This window comes from Nerophis ophidion, linkage group LG19, assembly GCF_033978795.1.
Source record: "Nerophis ophidion isolate RoL-2023_Sa linkage group LG19, RoL_Noph_v1.0, whole genome shotgun sequence".
NCBI classification, from domain to species: domain Eukaryota; kingdom Metazoa; phylum Chordata; class Actinopteri; order Syngnathiformes; family Syngnathidae; genus Nerophis; species Nerophis ophidion.
The window spans coordinates 43,457,147-43,474,109 of record NC_084629.1 but is presented as its reverse complement, the minus strand read 5'-3'; the positions used below and the strand labels follow the sequence as shown (position 1 = coordinate 43,474,109).

General features: G+C 42.2%; 2 protein-coding genes across 3 annotated transcripts in view; one reads left to right on the top strand and one right to left on the bottom strand.

The window, feature by feature from the left end:
• The window catches only part of ppig (peptidylprolyl isomerase G (cyclophilin G)), an 18,081-nt gene extending 13,213 nt beyond the window's left edge, over window positions 1-4,868 (top strand). For both annotated transcript variants that reach the window (XM_061880068.1, XM_061880067.1), the window contains exon 13: window positions 3,089-4,868. In XM_061880068.1, coding sequence (XP_061736052.1) covers window positions 3,089-4,070 — 982 coding nt within the window. In that variant the 3' untranslated portion in view covers window positions 4,071-4,868. The remainder of the gene's footprint in view (window positions 1-3,088) is intronic.
• cfap210 (cilia and flagella associated protein 210) lies at window positions 4,795-16,963 on the bottom strand. The gene is made up of 10 exons (XM_061880070.1): window positions 16,744-16,963; window positions 15,486-15,490; window positions 14,033-14,223; window positions 13,793-13,966; window positions 9,617-9,822; window positions 9,379-9,535; window positions 9,166-9,305; window positions 7,727-7,919; window positions 7,493-7,657; window positions 4,795-5,369 (listed from the first exon to the last, which is right to left on the bottom strand). Exons 1-10 carry the CDS (start codon window positions 16,794-16,796, stop codon window positions 5,022-5,024), a joined length of 1,632 nt encoding a protein of 543 aa, XP_061736054.1. The 5' UTR covers window positions 16,797-16,963; the 3' UTR covers window positions 4,795-5,021.

Here is a 16,963-nt window from a genome sequence, read left to right as displayed (position 1 = left end):
TTAAAAACAAAATTGTGAGCTCAGAACTGGCAGTCATCTTGGATTTGAAGATCAAAAATAGGTAATTTCATTACATAACCATCAAATATGTATTTATTGACCAAAATAAGCTCTGACTCATGTATTGTGCATCATTGTAGGTCAAACCATTCAAAAGTTAATTTACATGGTGGCCATCTTGGATTTCGGGCTCTCACAAAGTTTTAGGCCAAATTTTTTTTTAGTAACCCTCCTAGATGACAAATGTATCGCGAAACGGACCTTTCCTCTCCACGGTCAGGGAAATGTCTTAGATGACACAACTAGAATGTCACAATGGCAATTCTTTGTATTCCTTAGCCACAAGAGCGCGCATGATTTCAGAAGGGGCGGAGTTATGTACCCGCTTAAGATAGAAGGGCACATTATTTGGGCGCACATAAATATGCTGAAATAATATGTGTCCCCTTCTAATGTCATGTGCGATTAATTAACTGAGTCTAAAATCACAAGTTTTGTTGTAGATGATGCTACATACACTATGTACAGAATAAACCACATGATGTTAGTACATCAGTTGAGGAAAATGAGTAAATTACATTAATAACATCCTGTAATTTGATTTTCATATTACTATTTATTAATTAGGATATATTAAAAATTAACACCAATGGGAGCATTTTAAAACTTTACCAGACGCAATTCCACCTGTTTGACTGGTGAATATTATCACATTATTTATTCAGAAATGATAAATCAGGACAAATGAAGATACAATACTATCAACAGCAACACGTAAGAGTAAAAAAACAACTAAATTATGATGTGTATGTTTTCAGATTGTGTTTTTTGTAATTTTTAACAAAGAAAACAATCTGAAGTTGTCTTTATTTTTAAGTTATCATAAGTGCTGTGAATTTACCAGTCCAGCCCACAGTTTGACACCCCTGCTTTAAATGATCAAAATACGTAAATATTAAATGTTATTATGAATGTGCCTGTTACTACATTACATAAATACTTACAGCGTGTATATACAGTTGTGATAAAAATTATTCAACACCCACACAATTTTGGTGTTTTAGCAAGTTGGACATTTATTCCGTATTTTGCTTATATCCATCCATCCATTTTCTACCGCTTATTCCCTTTTGGGTTCGCGGGGGGCGCTGGCGCCTATCTCAGCTACAATCGGGTGGAAGGCAGGGTACACCCTGGACAAGTCGCTACCTCATCGCAGGGCTATTTTGTTTATAGTCATATCAAATAATGATGCATTAAATAGACAAATGCAACTTGAATTACAACATTAGATTTTGTAACATACCAAAGTGTCATTTCTCTTAATATCTTATTGACAAAATGATTCAACCCCTTGAAGATCATAACTCTTAAGAACAGAATTTGAATAAGGTCTTTTCAATCAGGTGTTGAAAACACCTGTAGATGTGATTAGAAGCATAACGAGCAACAATTAAACTGATTGAAAAAGACTGTGACGCTCAGCTTCTTGTGGATGGTCAATGGTGTATTTGCAACATGGTGAAGTCCAGGGAGTGGTCAAAGAAGTCAAGAGAGGAGGTAATTTCTCTTCATAAGAAAGGATATAGATATAAGAAAATAGCAATGACATTACACATTCCAACAGACACAGTTGGGAGCATAATTCGCAAGTTTAAAGCTAAAGGCACAGTGGAAACACTACCTGGGCGTGGTAGAAAGAGGATGCTGTGTGCATCTGCTGTCCGGTATTTGAAGCGTACAGTGGTGAAAAACCCCCGGGTAACAGCTGAGGAACTACAACAGGACATTGCAGAGGGGGGAACGCAGGTTTCGTCCCAGACAATAATGCGCGCACTACGAAATGGCATCAATGCCAGAACTCCCAGGCGCACCCCACTTCTGACTACCAGGCACAAGAAAATAGACTATAGTATGCCAAAAATCATCTGGACAAACCCCAAAGGTTTTGGGAAACAGTTCTATGGAGTGATGAGACAAAACTGGAACTCTTTCGGCCTATGAATCAACGTTATGTCTGGAGGAGAAAAAATGAAACTTACAAACAGAAGAACACCTTTCCTACTGTTAAGCATGGTGGGGGGTCAATCATGCTCTGGGGCTGTTTCTCTGCCTCAGGTACCGGGAATCTCCAGCGCGTTCAAGGCATTATGAATTCTATTTCCTAGCAGGATATATTAGCTGCAAATGTCATGAAGTCAGTGAGGAAGCTGAGGCTTGGGAGACGTTGGACCTTCCAACAGGACAAGGATCCCAAGCATACCTCCAAATCAACATCAGAGTGGTGGCAGAATAAGGGCCGGAAGACTGGAGTGGCCTTCACAGTGGCTAGACCTAAATCCTATAGAAAAGCTGTGGTGGGACTTGAAGAAGGCAGTTGCAGCACGCAAGCCCGAGAATATGAATGAACTGGAGGCCTTTGTCCAAGAGGAATGGGCTAAAATACTGTAGATGGTTGCAAGAAGCTTGTGTATCACCTTTGAAGGATGTCATTACTGTTCTACTAAGTACTAAAGATGCATGGAACTAGGGGGTTGAATCATTTTGTCAATGAGATATTAAGAAAAATGTCCTTTTTTGGTATTTTGTAAAATACAGTGTTACAATTTAAATTGCATTTGTCTATTTGACACATCTTTATTTGATATGACTATAAACAAAACACGGAATAAATGTCCAACTTGCTAAAACACCAAAATTGTGTGGGGGTTGAATAATTTTGATCACAACTGTAAAACATTGATGGACGTGTTTGGATGTTTTTCTAGTGCTCTATAGGCAGGATAGAACGAATCCGATAGGCTACTACAGTGTAAGCAGAGTTTTGCTTGCCTTTATTTACTAGTTATTGTATAAACAAAACGATATATGTGATGATGAAAAAAGACATGTGCCTGTCTTACATAGATTGGAAAAAGTGCAGTTTCCCTTTAATGTCAAGCTGTCAGCTCTCATTCGATTTTCTTTCACTCGAAATGGAAACACTTTCTAACGTCCTTGAAAAACATGATTGGTTCCTGCTAAGTTGCCTAAATAAATAGTTGGTTGAAATGTTCTGTAAATGACAATCTCATCCTTTTCTTTCCAGAGGTGACATGAGCGAGGAGAAGGACGAGGCCACTAATTCACAGAGGAAAGAACGGCAATCATCTGGTACCAAGCTGGAATACGCACACGAGGGTAAAAAAGACAAGAAAGCTCGGTCTCAGCGATCCAAAAGCAGGGAAGACTCTGTGGGAAAGGGTGAAAAGAAAAGCAAGCAGAAGGACAGGAAAAGAGCCAGATCTAAAAGCCACAGTAAAAGTAAGAGGTCAAAAAGCAGAGAAAAGAGGAGATCAAAAAGTAAAGAAAAGAGTCACAGGCATAAAAGTAGCGACAAAAAAGATCGCTCGAAGAGCAAAGATCGAAGTGTGACTAAGAAAGAAAAGCTGTCTGAATCTGATCAGAGCAAGGAAAAAATTAAAGAGAAAGAGTCTAATGATAAGCAGAAAGCGGATTCAAAAACAAGCAATGGTGAGAAAACAAGGACCAAGTCCCCAAGCAAAGACAGAAATGCAAAGGATGTACACAGATCCAGCAGCAGAAACCGAGAGAAGGGTGGACGTGCCACTTCCAAGGACAAAGAGGAAAAACAAGAAAAAGACAGAGCGAGGGGCAGGGAAAGCAGTAGGAGCACACATAGAAGACATACCGATGAAAAGGAAGACAAAAGACGGAGATCCCGGAGTAGGGAGCGTGGGAAAAGTCCAGACCGAAGCAAGACCAGAGATTTGCATAAGAGCAGGCGCTCTAGAAGCAAGAGCAGTAGGAGAGGGCGGAGCAAAGATCGCTCAATGCTTCGTAAAGACAGCCAGAGGAGGAGAAGAAGAAGGAGCAGCAGTAGTAGCAGCAGGAGCAGCAGCAGCTCTGACAGCGATAGAGACAATAGACGCAAGCGCCGCAAGAGCTCAGATTCCAAACGGAGAAGATCCAAAAGCACCTCCAAAGACAGGAAAAGAGGCAACACTAAAGGCAAGAATGACCGCACGAAGAATCGCTCAAGCTCTAGTTCCAGCTCTGATAGCCACTGAGATCTGTTATCTAATGCTCGGTGCGCATTCAGCATGCAGCTGTTTGTCAACCTAACTGCTGACATTCCTCACACACCTCCTCAGTTCATCCATACCTTCTGGCAACCTTAAATTGCTGAACAATACACAAGAGGCTGCACTGTATGAATGCAATGCTTGAAAACGGGAGGATCTGGACTGAAGCAGCAGAAACTACAGACCAATCTTGTGAGCTTTGCTCCTGTTAATAAACCTGAATTTGTCTACTGAGAAAATGGAAAGAATAAGAAACCCATGTAATAAAAATACAACTTTAAAAGCTGAAAATGTAGATCTTAGGCTTAGTTGCAGCCCTGAGCCGAAGCAACGAGTGGGTGGTAGACGGAGGGTAAGCTAAAGTGTACTATAGAGGACTGAAAACCAGCACCCCTATAAGGTAACACTTTGAGGCTGCTCTTTTAAACAGTATGACTACAGTTCGGATTTTGCTTAGTTTTTTTTTTTTTTTGCCGCAACCAGCAAAATATGTTTTTATACTGATTTCATTGTTATTTAACATCGTTTTGAGGCCGCCGGATATGAGAATTGATAAAATTTTGTTGTACGGTTATGTATGATCTAGAGGTTTTAATCTTTTTAATGATCTCTTGCCAGTTCGTCTTGTTGTCAGCCGAGTGATGCCCCTTGTGTGTTTTGAAATGGAAAAAAAACTAATGCTGCAAGTACAACATGAAATCTTGTTGGAATTGTCTTTATTGTACAAGCTGTTTTAGGAGCTCCCTTCTCCTTTTAAAAAGGTATTAAAAAACACAATTGTGAGATCTCCAGCAATTACTAGCACAATTACACACATATATATGTATTTATAATAATTACACACTGATAATTATTGAATTCCAGTAATTCACATCTTTAAAGAAAATGAATTTCTTGCTTGCAGCTTGGATAAAAAGGATATCACAAGGTCCTATGTCACCATGTAAACCCAAGTCTTTTCTTTGCTTCTTCAATATTTACAACATCATGGATTTTCTTGACGTTCCAGGTGCTGTCTGAGACGTATTTAGGCAGTTCAGCTCCACTCATATCCTGAACAAGGTAGCGAGGTCTAGCCTGGGTAAAACTGGGACCGCATGCGGCCCCATCCCTCATGGCCTTGTAAAGTGGAAGGACTTTGCGCCGTGCATCAGCTGCTGCTTGGACCACCTCCAATGAGTACTTCTTAAACACTTCTTCTTCTTCGGCAAGGAGCTGTAGGTTCTCTGCTTCAAATTTGTGTTCTGCTTTCCTTAATTGATGCTGCCTGGCCTGTTTTTCTACCTGCATTTTAAAGGAAGCAGTTAATTTTAATTCTTCATATGCAGGTTAAAGATAAATCCATACTTGCAAGTAAAGTTCTATTTTTCTTTAATTGACATCTACAGTGCATCCAGAAAGTATTCAGAGCGCTTCACTTTTCCCACATTGTAATACCATAGTAACAATGTGAAAGTGTTTTGGGTTTTTTTTTTTTTTTTGCAATCTTACTGAAAAGTATTAACAGTAGTGCTGTGAATCTTTGGGCCCCACATGATTCGATATGATTCTGGAAGGTAATGATACGATTTAGAATCGATTCTCGATTCAGAATTAATACTTTTATAATAACATTAGGTGCCAGTTCTGTGACTAACTACATTCCTCCGTAAAATACACAAACAGCTTTGATACATGTTTGTATTACATACGTAACTGTACAGCAAATATGGGCATCTACACCAACAATATGATTTGCCTGGCTGGAAAATGAAGATTAAATTTTAAAAAATATGTACAGTGGTGGTCAAAAGTGTACATACACTTGTAAAGAACATCATGTCATGGAAGTCTTGAGTTTCCAATCATTTCTACAACTCTTATTTTTTTGTGATGTAGTGATTGGAGCACATACTTGTTGGTCACAAAAAACATTCATTAAGTTTGCTTCTTTTATGAATTTATTATGGCTCTACTGAAAATTTGACCAAATGTGCTGGCTCAAAATTATACACACAGAAATGTTAATATTTGCTTACATGTCCTTTGGTAGCCATCTACAAGCTTCTGGTTGAATTTTTGACCACTCTTGACTTTTTTGAATCGATTAGGAATTGTTACAAACAACAATCGCGATTAATTCCAAAATTGATGTGTATTTTTCTACACCTCATTCACCGCTTTTGCCACGAGGCTCAAAAGTGAGGTCAGAGGCATCCTGTTTCAACTGGTCACCCTTGATGTTCCTACAGCCTAATTGAAGTCCACCTATGGTAAATTTAGTTGGTTGGACTTGTTTTGGGAAAGCGCACACCTGTTTATATATAAGGTCCCACATTTGAGTCAAAGGAATAGTCTGTAAACCCCTGTGACAGGTTTTATCAAGGCACAAATCTGGGAAAGGGTACAAAAAAATGATCTGCTGCCTTGAAGATCCCAATGAGCAGAGTGGCTTTCATCATCTGTAGATGGAAGAAGTTTGGAACTACCACGTCTCTTCCTAGAGTTGGAACGCCATCTAAACTGAGTACTCGGAGGAGAAGTCCCCTATTCAAGGAGATAACCAAGAACACGATGATCGCACTGTCAGCTACAGCATTCCTCTGTGGAAAAAGGAGAACCTTCAAGGACAACCATCTCCGCAGGGTTCCACCAAGCAGGCCGGTATTGTAGAGAGGCCAGATGCTAAAGGTTTTCCGTATTGCACTTGAAAGACTGTCTGACCATGAGGAACATTATTGGGCCTAATGAGAAGATTGAACTCTTTGGCGTGAATGCCAAGCATGTTTGGAGGAAACCAAGCGCTGCTCTTCACCAGGCCAATACTATTCCTACAATAAAGCATGGTGGTGGCAGCATCCTGCTGTGGGGATGTTTTACAGTGGCAGGAACTGGGAGACTACTCAGGATAGAGGCAAAGATGAATGCAGCAAAGGATGGAGACATCCTCGATGATAACCTGCACCAGAGTCCTCTTGAACTCAGACTAGGCCGACAGTGCTTCTTTCAGCAGGACAACGATCTTTAGCACACAGCCAAGATATCAAAGGATTGGCTTCAGGACAATTCTGTAAATGACTTTAAAATCTGAAAAATGACCAACCTGATTACACTTTAGAGGTGCAGCAAAGAGGATTGGGTAAAACTGTCAAAAGGTAAGTGTGCCAAGCTTGTGGCAGATATTTCAATAAGACTTGAGGCTGTAATTGATGCCAAAGGCACATCAGCAAAGTCCACGTGATAGCTTAGTTTTTATTTTTAATACATTTACTTTAATTTTTAGAAACCTTTTTCACATTTTGAGGGCAAAAATGAATTTATTCCATTTTGGAAAAGGTTTGTAACACCCAAAAAGTGAAGCGCTATGAATACTTTCCAGATGCAGTGTCGTACCAATCGGAATAATAATGACAGTTGTAATAATTTACCATCTGGCTTGCATTGAAGTCTTTTAACTTTTGAAGATCCTGCCGGATGTTGTTCATTTTCAGTTTCTGTTCCTCAGAGAACATTCTGTCCTCTTTTTTCTTTGCCTCCAGCGATTGTCTTTCCTCCTCCTTTCTCATTAGGTAATGTTGCTCCATTTCTTGGACCTGTTGGAACACAACTTGTGTGACAGTCGAGACATTTGGCTTTTCTCAAAGCTGTTCAACACTTGCTACCATGTGTTCCCTATGTGATGTAATTGACTTCATCATTGCTGCCCGTTTCTCATCCTCCTCCCACTTATGCTGCATCCTCTTTGAATCCTGCCTCGCGGCAGCCTCGGCCACTTTCTGCTCCTTCTGATCCGTCTGCTCCTGCTGAGCCACTCTCAGTTTGTCCATGATCTTCTCTCTGCGATTCTGGACTTCTCTGAGCCAAAAAGGATAAAAACAAATATTTTACTTTGACTCTGTAGTCTCAATGCTTCTGCTGCTGTTGCTGCACAAGTGCTGACGAGAACCAAGAGAAGATGTGTCCTGCTTTTTTTTCTGCAAAATCCTTGGCTACAAAGCGCGTGAGTCACCGTTGTATCTCACAACCACCTGGAAAACCTTATTAGAATATGTACGGTAACGTCCTAGTTCCTACCGGTGGACACCTGTCAATCACAGGCCCTGTCAAATGTTTCACATTTAACACATAAGCCAATTATGCATCACACATGTCCCTGTTTTTTTTGTTAGATCATTAGTACAGCATTTCATACAGTATCCCAGGCCTGGGCTATTATTTTGACTCGGTTGGGCAAATTTTGAGAGAAAAAATGTGTCTGGGGCTTGGTATATCTATCTATGTATGTATACATATATATGTGGTATTTACAATATTAACTATGAAAGATAAAAACATTGAATATTGACAACATATGAACCTCACTCCCTCTTGATCGACATATTTTACAATCAATTGAAACGCAACCAAAATGCAACAAACAGCGAAATATGAAAGTACATGGTAAAAAAAAAATCCCACCTATGATCTGATATATCACTACACTTTAGAACTTTGTTGTAAAAACCTCCTTCCGCATCTGTCCACGACAGCCACATTTCAGGTTCTAGAAACACTCTGTGGAAACGCTCCCCACCCACACTGCTTTGTGACTCGTTTGAGCTCCTGTGACTTAGATGAGCATAGTAACTAATTAGATGAGCATAGTAACTAGAATATGATGTAGATACCAAGCATGGAAAGACTTCGTAAAGTTGAAGACTTACGGTCATAAGAAAAGATGAGTGCACATCATTAATGGCAGCTACACTTTACATCTTAAACATCTAATACAATGATTTAGGAATGTCCGGCGGGCCAGATTGAAAACCTTAACAGGCCGCATGTGGCCCTGGCTTATATTGTGACAGCCCAAGCTATTTGTGTTTATTGATCTCTCAATCCCTTGGTCATCTATATCTGCCTGTTGGGGCAGTCCATTGATTTTTCAAGATGTTCTCTTCACTTATCGTGGTGTTTCTACATTTTTTTTGTGATAAGCATGGCCCTAAAAGTGGCACACAAGCAGTGGGGGGAAGCCTTAAAAACATACATTTTGAATCGGGTGTTGTTGATCTACATGGAGGGTCCTCGATGTAGATCAACACCACTTACTGGTTCTTACTTGAGCAACTCCTTTTCTTTTTCTCTCCTCAACTTCACCATTTTCTCCTTTGCAGACAAGAAAAGTTTTCTTTGGGCCTCTTCTGCCTCCATTTTTTCCATATCTTCCACTTTTGAGATGTCCCTTTGATTGAGGTACTCCTGAAAATGTACATTTGCAGGTCACACATGGAGCAGAATGATTGGTTGTCAATGTGCTCGCTGGCCTTCCTACCAGCTGAGTTTGCTTGAAGTCACTCTTCTGCTTGGCTTGCGTCTCCTCCTCCATCTTCATCTCCCACTGATAAAGCTCTTGATGGCGTTGGATTTCTTCGCCATCCTTTTTGGTCTCGAGCTTCTGCCGCTCTTTTGCCAACTGATTTTCCTCAATCCTGCAAGACATTGAATAGTGTTTAATCCATTTCCAGTCGTGTTGAAGGCTGCTAGGCATTAAGTTCCATGTTAAAACCCACTGCTTCTTTAGGTTCTCCGCAACAGCCTGCCTTTCCAATCTTTTCCGTTGTACTTTCTCCTGCTCTCTTTTATAATCATCAGCATCTCTGGCCTTCATCATCGCCACATATTCTTTGTCCATCTCTTTGGAAGCACGTGTTCTTCTTTGCTTTAGCTCCATTTGGGCCTCTCTTTCCTTCAGAACTTCTGTTAGCAAGAGTGCACGCTGCAAGAAGAATAGAGGACAAAACCCAGCATGACTCTAAATGATCAAACACTAATGAAAGGCACACAGTTGTGATCTGATTGTGTTGCTTTGTCAGCAATATGCAAATACTTACAACCAATTCCATAAAAAGCCTAAGTCAGTGGTTCTTAACCTGGGTTCGATCGAACCCTAGGGGTTCGGTGAGTCGGCCTCAGGGGTTAGGCGGAGGTCAAAACACACCCGACTCATCGTGTAAATACAGACTTCTCCCTACCGGCGTATTACGGATACGGCAACAGCTGACTGATTTGCAAATGTGTAATTTCTTATGATTTAATGCACTGTTGGTTTTGTTGTTTGAAGAAGGTGATGTTCATGCACGGTTCATTTTGTGCACCAGTAAAAAAAACATGGTAACACTTTTGTATGGGGAACATATTCACCATTAATTAGTTGCTTATTAACATGAAAATTAGTAACATATTGGCTCTTAACTAGTCATTATTAAGTACTTATTAATGCCTTATTCGGCATGACCTTATTATAACCCTAACCATCTAACCTTGACCCTAACCAAATAACTCTGAATTAAGTCTTTATTACTTAGAATATGTTTCCCTAGTGTCCAAATAACTCTAAATTTGACATGATCTATGGTCTGGATTATGGTTTTAATCATTTTTGTTAGTTTTTGGACTCTTTTAGTTCCTGTTTGCGCTCCCTTGTTTTGTTTGGTTACCATGCCGACTTATGATCATTCTGTCATGACGGGGGATTTGGAGCTTACTGCGAGGTTTGTTCTCCCGGGATGCAAACGGACTATTCCGGACAAGGCTTGCAGGTAGGAACATATTTATTAACTCAATAAATCTTGGCAGGGCATGAGGTAAACAAACAAACTATGGCGGGGAACAAACACAAAACTGTGGCATGAAACAAACATAAATTATGGCTTCAAACAAACACAAAACGGTGGCGAGAAATAAACAAGACTTACGTGGACACGGCATGAATCGAGCAACACGAACTGTGGTTTAGCATGAAAAAAAACAATGACACCAGGCCGACTGACTGGCAAAGACAGTTTCTTGATTAGAAACGGGTGCGCGGTGCGAACACCAGAGGCAGGTGAAAATTATAAGTCTGCATGGTAACCAAATAAAACAAGGGAGCGCAAACAGGAACTAAAAGAGTCCAAAAACTAACAAAAAAATAAAAACATAATCCAGACCACAGATCATGACAACATTAGGTCTTTGTTACCTAGAATATGTTCCCCGTATTAAAGTGTTACCAAAAACATATAACTGTCTTGAATTTGAAAAAAACTAAACATTTAATTTTTTACTAATGAAGAGTTCGGCGAATGCGCATATGAACCTGGTGGGGTTCAGTACCTCCAACAAGGTTAAGAACCACTGGCCTAAGTATACACCAAAGTAACTTTGGAATCAATAATGTATTCCCACTGTAATGGCCCACATGCATTGGGGCCAAGAGGGGTGGTAGTGAACAACCACATCCAACAGATGGAGCTCCACCTAATAATCTGAAGTACAAATCACTATTGGCAAGAGCAGGAATGATAGTCTGCACTCTTTGATGATATGCCCAAGATCAAATTGATGTGGCAATAAACTGATGGAAATGATATATTCCTGTGCAGCGCAGGTTTTTCCCCAAAAGGTGGCTCGATTTTCAAATTGTATCATCTTTGGCGCAATCAAATTCTGGAATAGTGTAGAACTGTTTTTTGCATTCACACTCAAATGCAGTTCTTTCTTGTCCCCAGCCGACTTAGCAATTCATTTTTTTTCATGATATCGCCTCATAAAGGAGCTAAAAAAAAATGAGTAATTCCTCACAATAACGCATTAATTTTTTTAAATTATGGGACAACACTGTAGAAATGAAACTTGGATATACAGCTCAGGCCAAACGTTTGGATGCACCTTCTCATCCAATGCATTTTTCGTTATTTTCATGACTATTTACTAAACTAAGAATGAACACGTGGAAAATAAGATGGAACAACTGAAAACATGTTTTGTATTTGAGTTTCTTCAAAATAACCACCCTTTGTTCTGATTACTGCTTTGCACACTCTTGGCATTCTCTCCATGAGCTTCAAGAGGTAGTCACCTGAAATGGTTTTCACTTCACAGGTGTGCCTTATCAGGGATGCTTAGTGGAATTTATTGCTTTATCAATGGGGTTGAAACCATCAGTTGTGTTGTGAATGAGAAGGTGTGTCCAAACTTATGGCTTGTACTGTACTTCACAGTCCTCCCCGTGAATGCGTGGGTTCCCTCCGGGTACTCCGGCTTCCTCCGACTTCCAAAGACATACACCTGGGGATAGGTTGATTGGCAACACCAAATGGTCCCTAGTGTGCGAATGTGAGTGTGAATGTTGTCTGTCTAGCTGTGTTGGCCCTGCGATGAGGTGGCGACTTGTCCAAGGTGTACCCTGCCTTCCGCCCGAGTGTAGCTGAGACAAGCACCAGCGCGACCCCAAAGGGAATAAGCGGTAGAAAAGGGATGGATGTACTTCACAGTAGTTTGTGTATAGCACTATTGTCTCCTAAAGTCTCTTTCAATATAGAACAAATACATACAAATAACAACAAAAGATGCAAATTAACATTTAAGTCACTTTTACCTTTAGTGAAGACAAGTTCGCATAGACCATTCAGGAACTCTTCGATCATGGGTGCATACGACTTTGTTTACATGTTATAATCGCACGAGACTGTCGAGAATCCGCTACTACACAGCAGTAAGCTACAACTTGCAACTTAGCCTGGCCCCGTGATGACTTACTTTGTAGCCAGTCTTAAAAAGAGGAAAAGCGCATACTGAGTGACATGGCGTGATTCCAGTGTTTATTCATAGCAGAGACCAACTACAAAACCCTGGACCTATTTTTGGCTATCATTTTTGTTGAAAAACAGCCCTATGAAAATGAGGGAGCAAGAAATTTCTGTTGAATGGTTTCTGTCACATTAAGATGTACAGTATGCTGAAAATGTGAAGGATGTCTTTACTTTTGGGGGAAACTCCATTTAGTCACATTTCTCTGACGCTCATAAACTGTACATGCGTAGTATCTGGAAATACTGCATACAGTATAAACCAGCCCCTTGAATTATTTAGGTCTTGTTTAAGCATGTTTCAAAACTCGCACAATCCCTGAGGTCTTAAAGCAGGGGTGTCAAACTCAAATACAGAGTGGGCCAAAATTCTAAACTGAACAAAGCCGCAGGCCAAAGTTGAACAACTTAACATTTTAATAGGGACCCAAACAAGTTTTGCATTGAATATTGAACAAGCAAGGATTATATAACTTTATAGTGACATGCAAAATCAAGTTTTGTTGGTAGCGGGGGTGTATATTGTAGCGTCCCGGAAGAGTTTGTGCTGCAAGGGGTTCTGGGTATTTGTTCTGTTGTGCTACGGTATGGATGTTCTCCCAAAATCTGTTTGTCATTCTTGTTTGGTGTGGGTTCACAGTGTGGTGTAACAGTGTTAAAGTTGTTTATACGGCCACCCTCAGTGTGACCTGTATGGCTGTTGACCAAGTATGCCTTAAATACACTTGTGTGTGGGTAGAAACCGCATATATTACGTGACTGGGCCGGCACGCTGTTTGTATGGAGGAAAAGCGGACCTGACGACAGGTTGTAGAGGATGCTAAAAGCAGTACCTTTAAGGCACGCCCCCAATATTGTTGACCAGGTGGAATTACGGGAGAATGGTTGATTTTCGGGGGGGGGGGGGGCACTGAAATTCGGGATTCTCCTGGAAAACCAGGAGGGTTGGCAAGTATGAAAATTAGCGTTGAATACCGGCGGGCCAGCTCTATTTTTTATTAATTATTGCCTCAAGGGCCAAATGAAATTACACGGCGGGCCAAATTTGGCCCGCGGGCCAGAGTTTGACACCCATGTCTTAAAGTAACTGTCCAAAAAGAAATGTGTCATACTAACGTGAAGTCCTGTCACTCGCTCTGTCTGGTAGTACAGCTGCCTCTTTGCCTTTTCAAGGGCCTCTCTGCGCATTTCCTCTCTGTATTTGGCCTCTTCCTTATCTATCAGTTTCCTCTTGTCCTCCTCCATCTGGTCACGGATCTTCTTTGCTTCCAGCTTCTTCTGCCTTTGACACTTGAAGAAACACACCAGAGTGTTTGTGACCTTGTTGTTGGATGTTGGCAAGCACAGTGGACTTACAGCGAGGGTGTTGGGCCACAGTTTGGCCATCTCTTTGGATTTCTGGTGGAGAACCTCTCTTTGCTTTTTGACCTCCATCAGGCGCTCCTTCTCCTTGTCCACACGGTTCATCTGGTCCTGGATCCTTAGCCAGTCTGCTCTGCTTAAAACGGTGATCTGATGGAGTTCTGGAGGCTGAACGGTGTCTTCTGCTGGAGTTAATAAATCAACAAACATCTGTTTATTTGTGATTGCAAACATCCAACAATCGCCATCATTTTTAATGCACATTTCAGTACTTGCAGCAAAATATTGTAATGTTATGCATATATTGTACCGTATGTCCCGGCAAGAAATCTGCGTTCAAAAGACTCCGGCTTATTAGTGATTCCTAGAGCTCAAAAAAAGTCTGCGGGCTATAGAGCGTTTTCCGTTCGGGCTCCAGTACTCTGGAATGCCCTCCAGTTCGAGATGCTACCTCAGTAGAAGCATTTAAGTCTCACCTTAAAACTCATCTGTATACTCTAGCCTTTAAATAGACCTCCTTTTTAGACCAGTTGATCTGCCGCTTCTTTTCTTTCTCCTATGCCCCCCCCTCCCTTGTGGAGGGGGTCCTGTCCGATGACCATGGATGAAGTACTGGCTGTCCAGAGTCGAGACCCAGAATGGACCGCTCGTCGGGACCCAGGATGGACCGCTCGCCTGTATCGGTTGGGGACATCTCTACGCTGCTGATCCGCTTGAGATGGTTTCCTGTGGATGGGACTCTCGCTGCTGTCTTGGAGCCACTATGGATTGAACTTTCACAGTATCATGTTAGACCCGCTCGACATCCATTGCTTTCGGTCCCCTAGAGGGGGAGGGTTGCCCACATCTGAGGTCCTCTCCAAGGTTTCTCATAGTCAGCATTGTCACTGGCGTCCCACTGGATGTGAATTCTCCCTGCCCACTGGGTGTGAGTTTTCCTTGCCCTTTTGTGGGTTCTTCCGAGGATGTTGTAGTCGTAATGATTTGTGCAGTCCTTTGAGACATTTGTGATTTGGGGCTATATAAATAAACATTGATTGATTGATTTATATTCTTTTTCCTTTTACAGTTCCACAGCCTTCCTAGTTAGGTTTATTTAGGTGTACTGGAGAGGAGGCTACGCTGGCTAGTCGAACCTTGGATTAAGGAGGAACAGTGTGGTTTTCGTCCTGGTTGTGGAACCGTGGACCAGCTCTGTACTCTCGGCAGGGTCCCTGAGGGTGCATGGGAGTTTGCCCAACCAGTCTACATGTGCTTTGTGGACTTGGAGAAGGCGTTTAACGGGGCCCCTCGGGAGAGTATGGGGTATCCGACTGTCTGATTGAGGCGGTCCGCTCCCTGTACGATCAGTGTCAGAGCTTGGTCTGCATTGCCGGCAGTAAGTGAGGGTTGGACTGTGCCAAGGCTGTCCTTTGTCACTAATTCTGTTTATAATTTTTATGGACACAATTTCTAGGTGCAGTCAAGGCGTTGAAGGGATCCGGTTTGGTGGCTGCAGGATTAGGTCTCTGCTTTTTTGCAGATGATGTGGTCCCAATTGTTTCATCTGGCCAGGAGCTTCAGCTCTCACTGGATCGGTTCGCAGCCGAGTGTGAAGTGACCGGAATGAGAATCAGCACCTCCAAGTCCGAGTACATGGTTCTTGCCCAGAAAAGGGTGGGATGCCATCTCTGGTTTGGGGAGGAGTTTAAGTACCTAGAAGTCTTGTTCACGTGTGAGGGAAGAGTGGATTGTGAGATCGACAGACGGATCGGTGCGGCGTCTTCAGGAAGGCAGACGCTGTATCGATCCGTTGTGGTAAAGAAGGAGCTGAGCCGGAAGGCAACCCAACCATCCATCTTCTTCCGCTTATCCGAGGTCGGGTCGCGGGGGCAGCCTAGACTTCCCTCTCCCCAGCCACGTCGTCTAGCTCCTCCCGGGGGATCCCGAGGCGTTCCCAGGCCAGCCGGAAGACATAGTCTTCTCAACGCTTCCTGGGTCTTCCCCGTCGCCTCTTACCAGTTGGACGTGCCCTAAACACCTCCTGAGGGAGGCAAAGCTCTCAATTTACCGGTCGATCTACGTTCCCATCCTCACCTATGGTCATGTGCTTTGGGTTATGACCAAAAGGACAATATCACAGGTACATGCGGCCAAAATAAGTTTCCTTCAGGGCCAAGGCTCTCCCTTAAAGATAGGGTGAGAAGCTCTGCCATCTGGGGGGAACTCAAAGTAAAGCCGCTGCTCCTCCACATGGAGAGGAGCCAGATGAGGTGGTTCAGGCATCTGGTCAGGATTCCGCCCGAACGCCTCCCTAGGGAGGTGATTAGGGCACATCCGACCGGTAGGAGGCCACGGGGAAGACCCAGGACCTGTTGGGAAGACTATGTCTCCCGGCTGGCCTGGGAACACCTCGGGATTCTCAGGAAGAGCTGGACCAAGTGGTTGGAGAGAGTAAAGTCTGGGCTTCCCTGCTTAGGCTGCTTTCCCCCGCGACCCGACCTCAGATAAGCGGAAGAAGATGGATGGTTGGGTGGATGGATTGCAGTTTATTCATGTATCCAGAAAAGGTAAGACATATGTGCTGAATTTCAAAGAAGCAAAACAAGTAGCTTACTGAAAATTAAATTCATATGGTTGTGTATATTGATGTCAATTAAATATATATTGTTCCGTGTCTATTAGAACTTGTGAAATTGTAAATCTAAAAAAAAAAGTTTATCAACTCACCACTTTTACTGGATCCTCTCCGTCGCCCATGTTGGACTACTGACGACATGTTTCCAGTTTAGCAGTTTACTGCAATTATTCCTTACAATTCTTCATGATTCCAACACAGAACTTTGGCCACCTTCCACTCTGTGTTGTCTTGTTGCTTAGCAACACAGTTCCCGCTCTTCGGCACAAGAGGGTGCTGTTGGTCACGATTCAATCTTCCATCCATCC

Excerpts from the sequence above, each read along its gene's own strand:
- cfap210 (XM_061880070.1), bottom strand. The coding sequence starts at position 16,796 with ATGTCGTCAGTAGTCCAACATGGGCGACGGAGAGGATCCAGTAAAAGT. Across the intron at positions 9,536-9,616 it reads GCGGAGAACCTAAAGAAGCA|GATTGAGGAAAATCAGTTGG; the intron begins GTGGGTTTTAAC and ends AATGTCTTGCAG. Across the intron at positions 9,306-9,378 it reads ACTTCAAGCAAACTCAGCTG|GAGTACCTCAATCAAAGGGA; the intron begins GTAGGAAGGCCA and ends GTACATTTTCAG.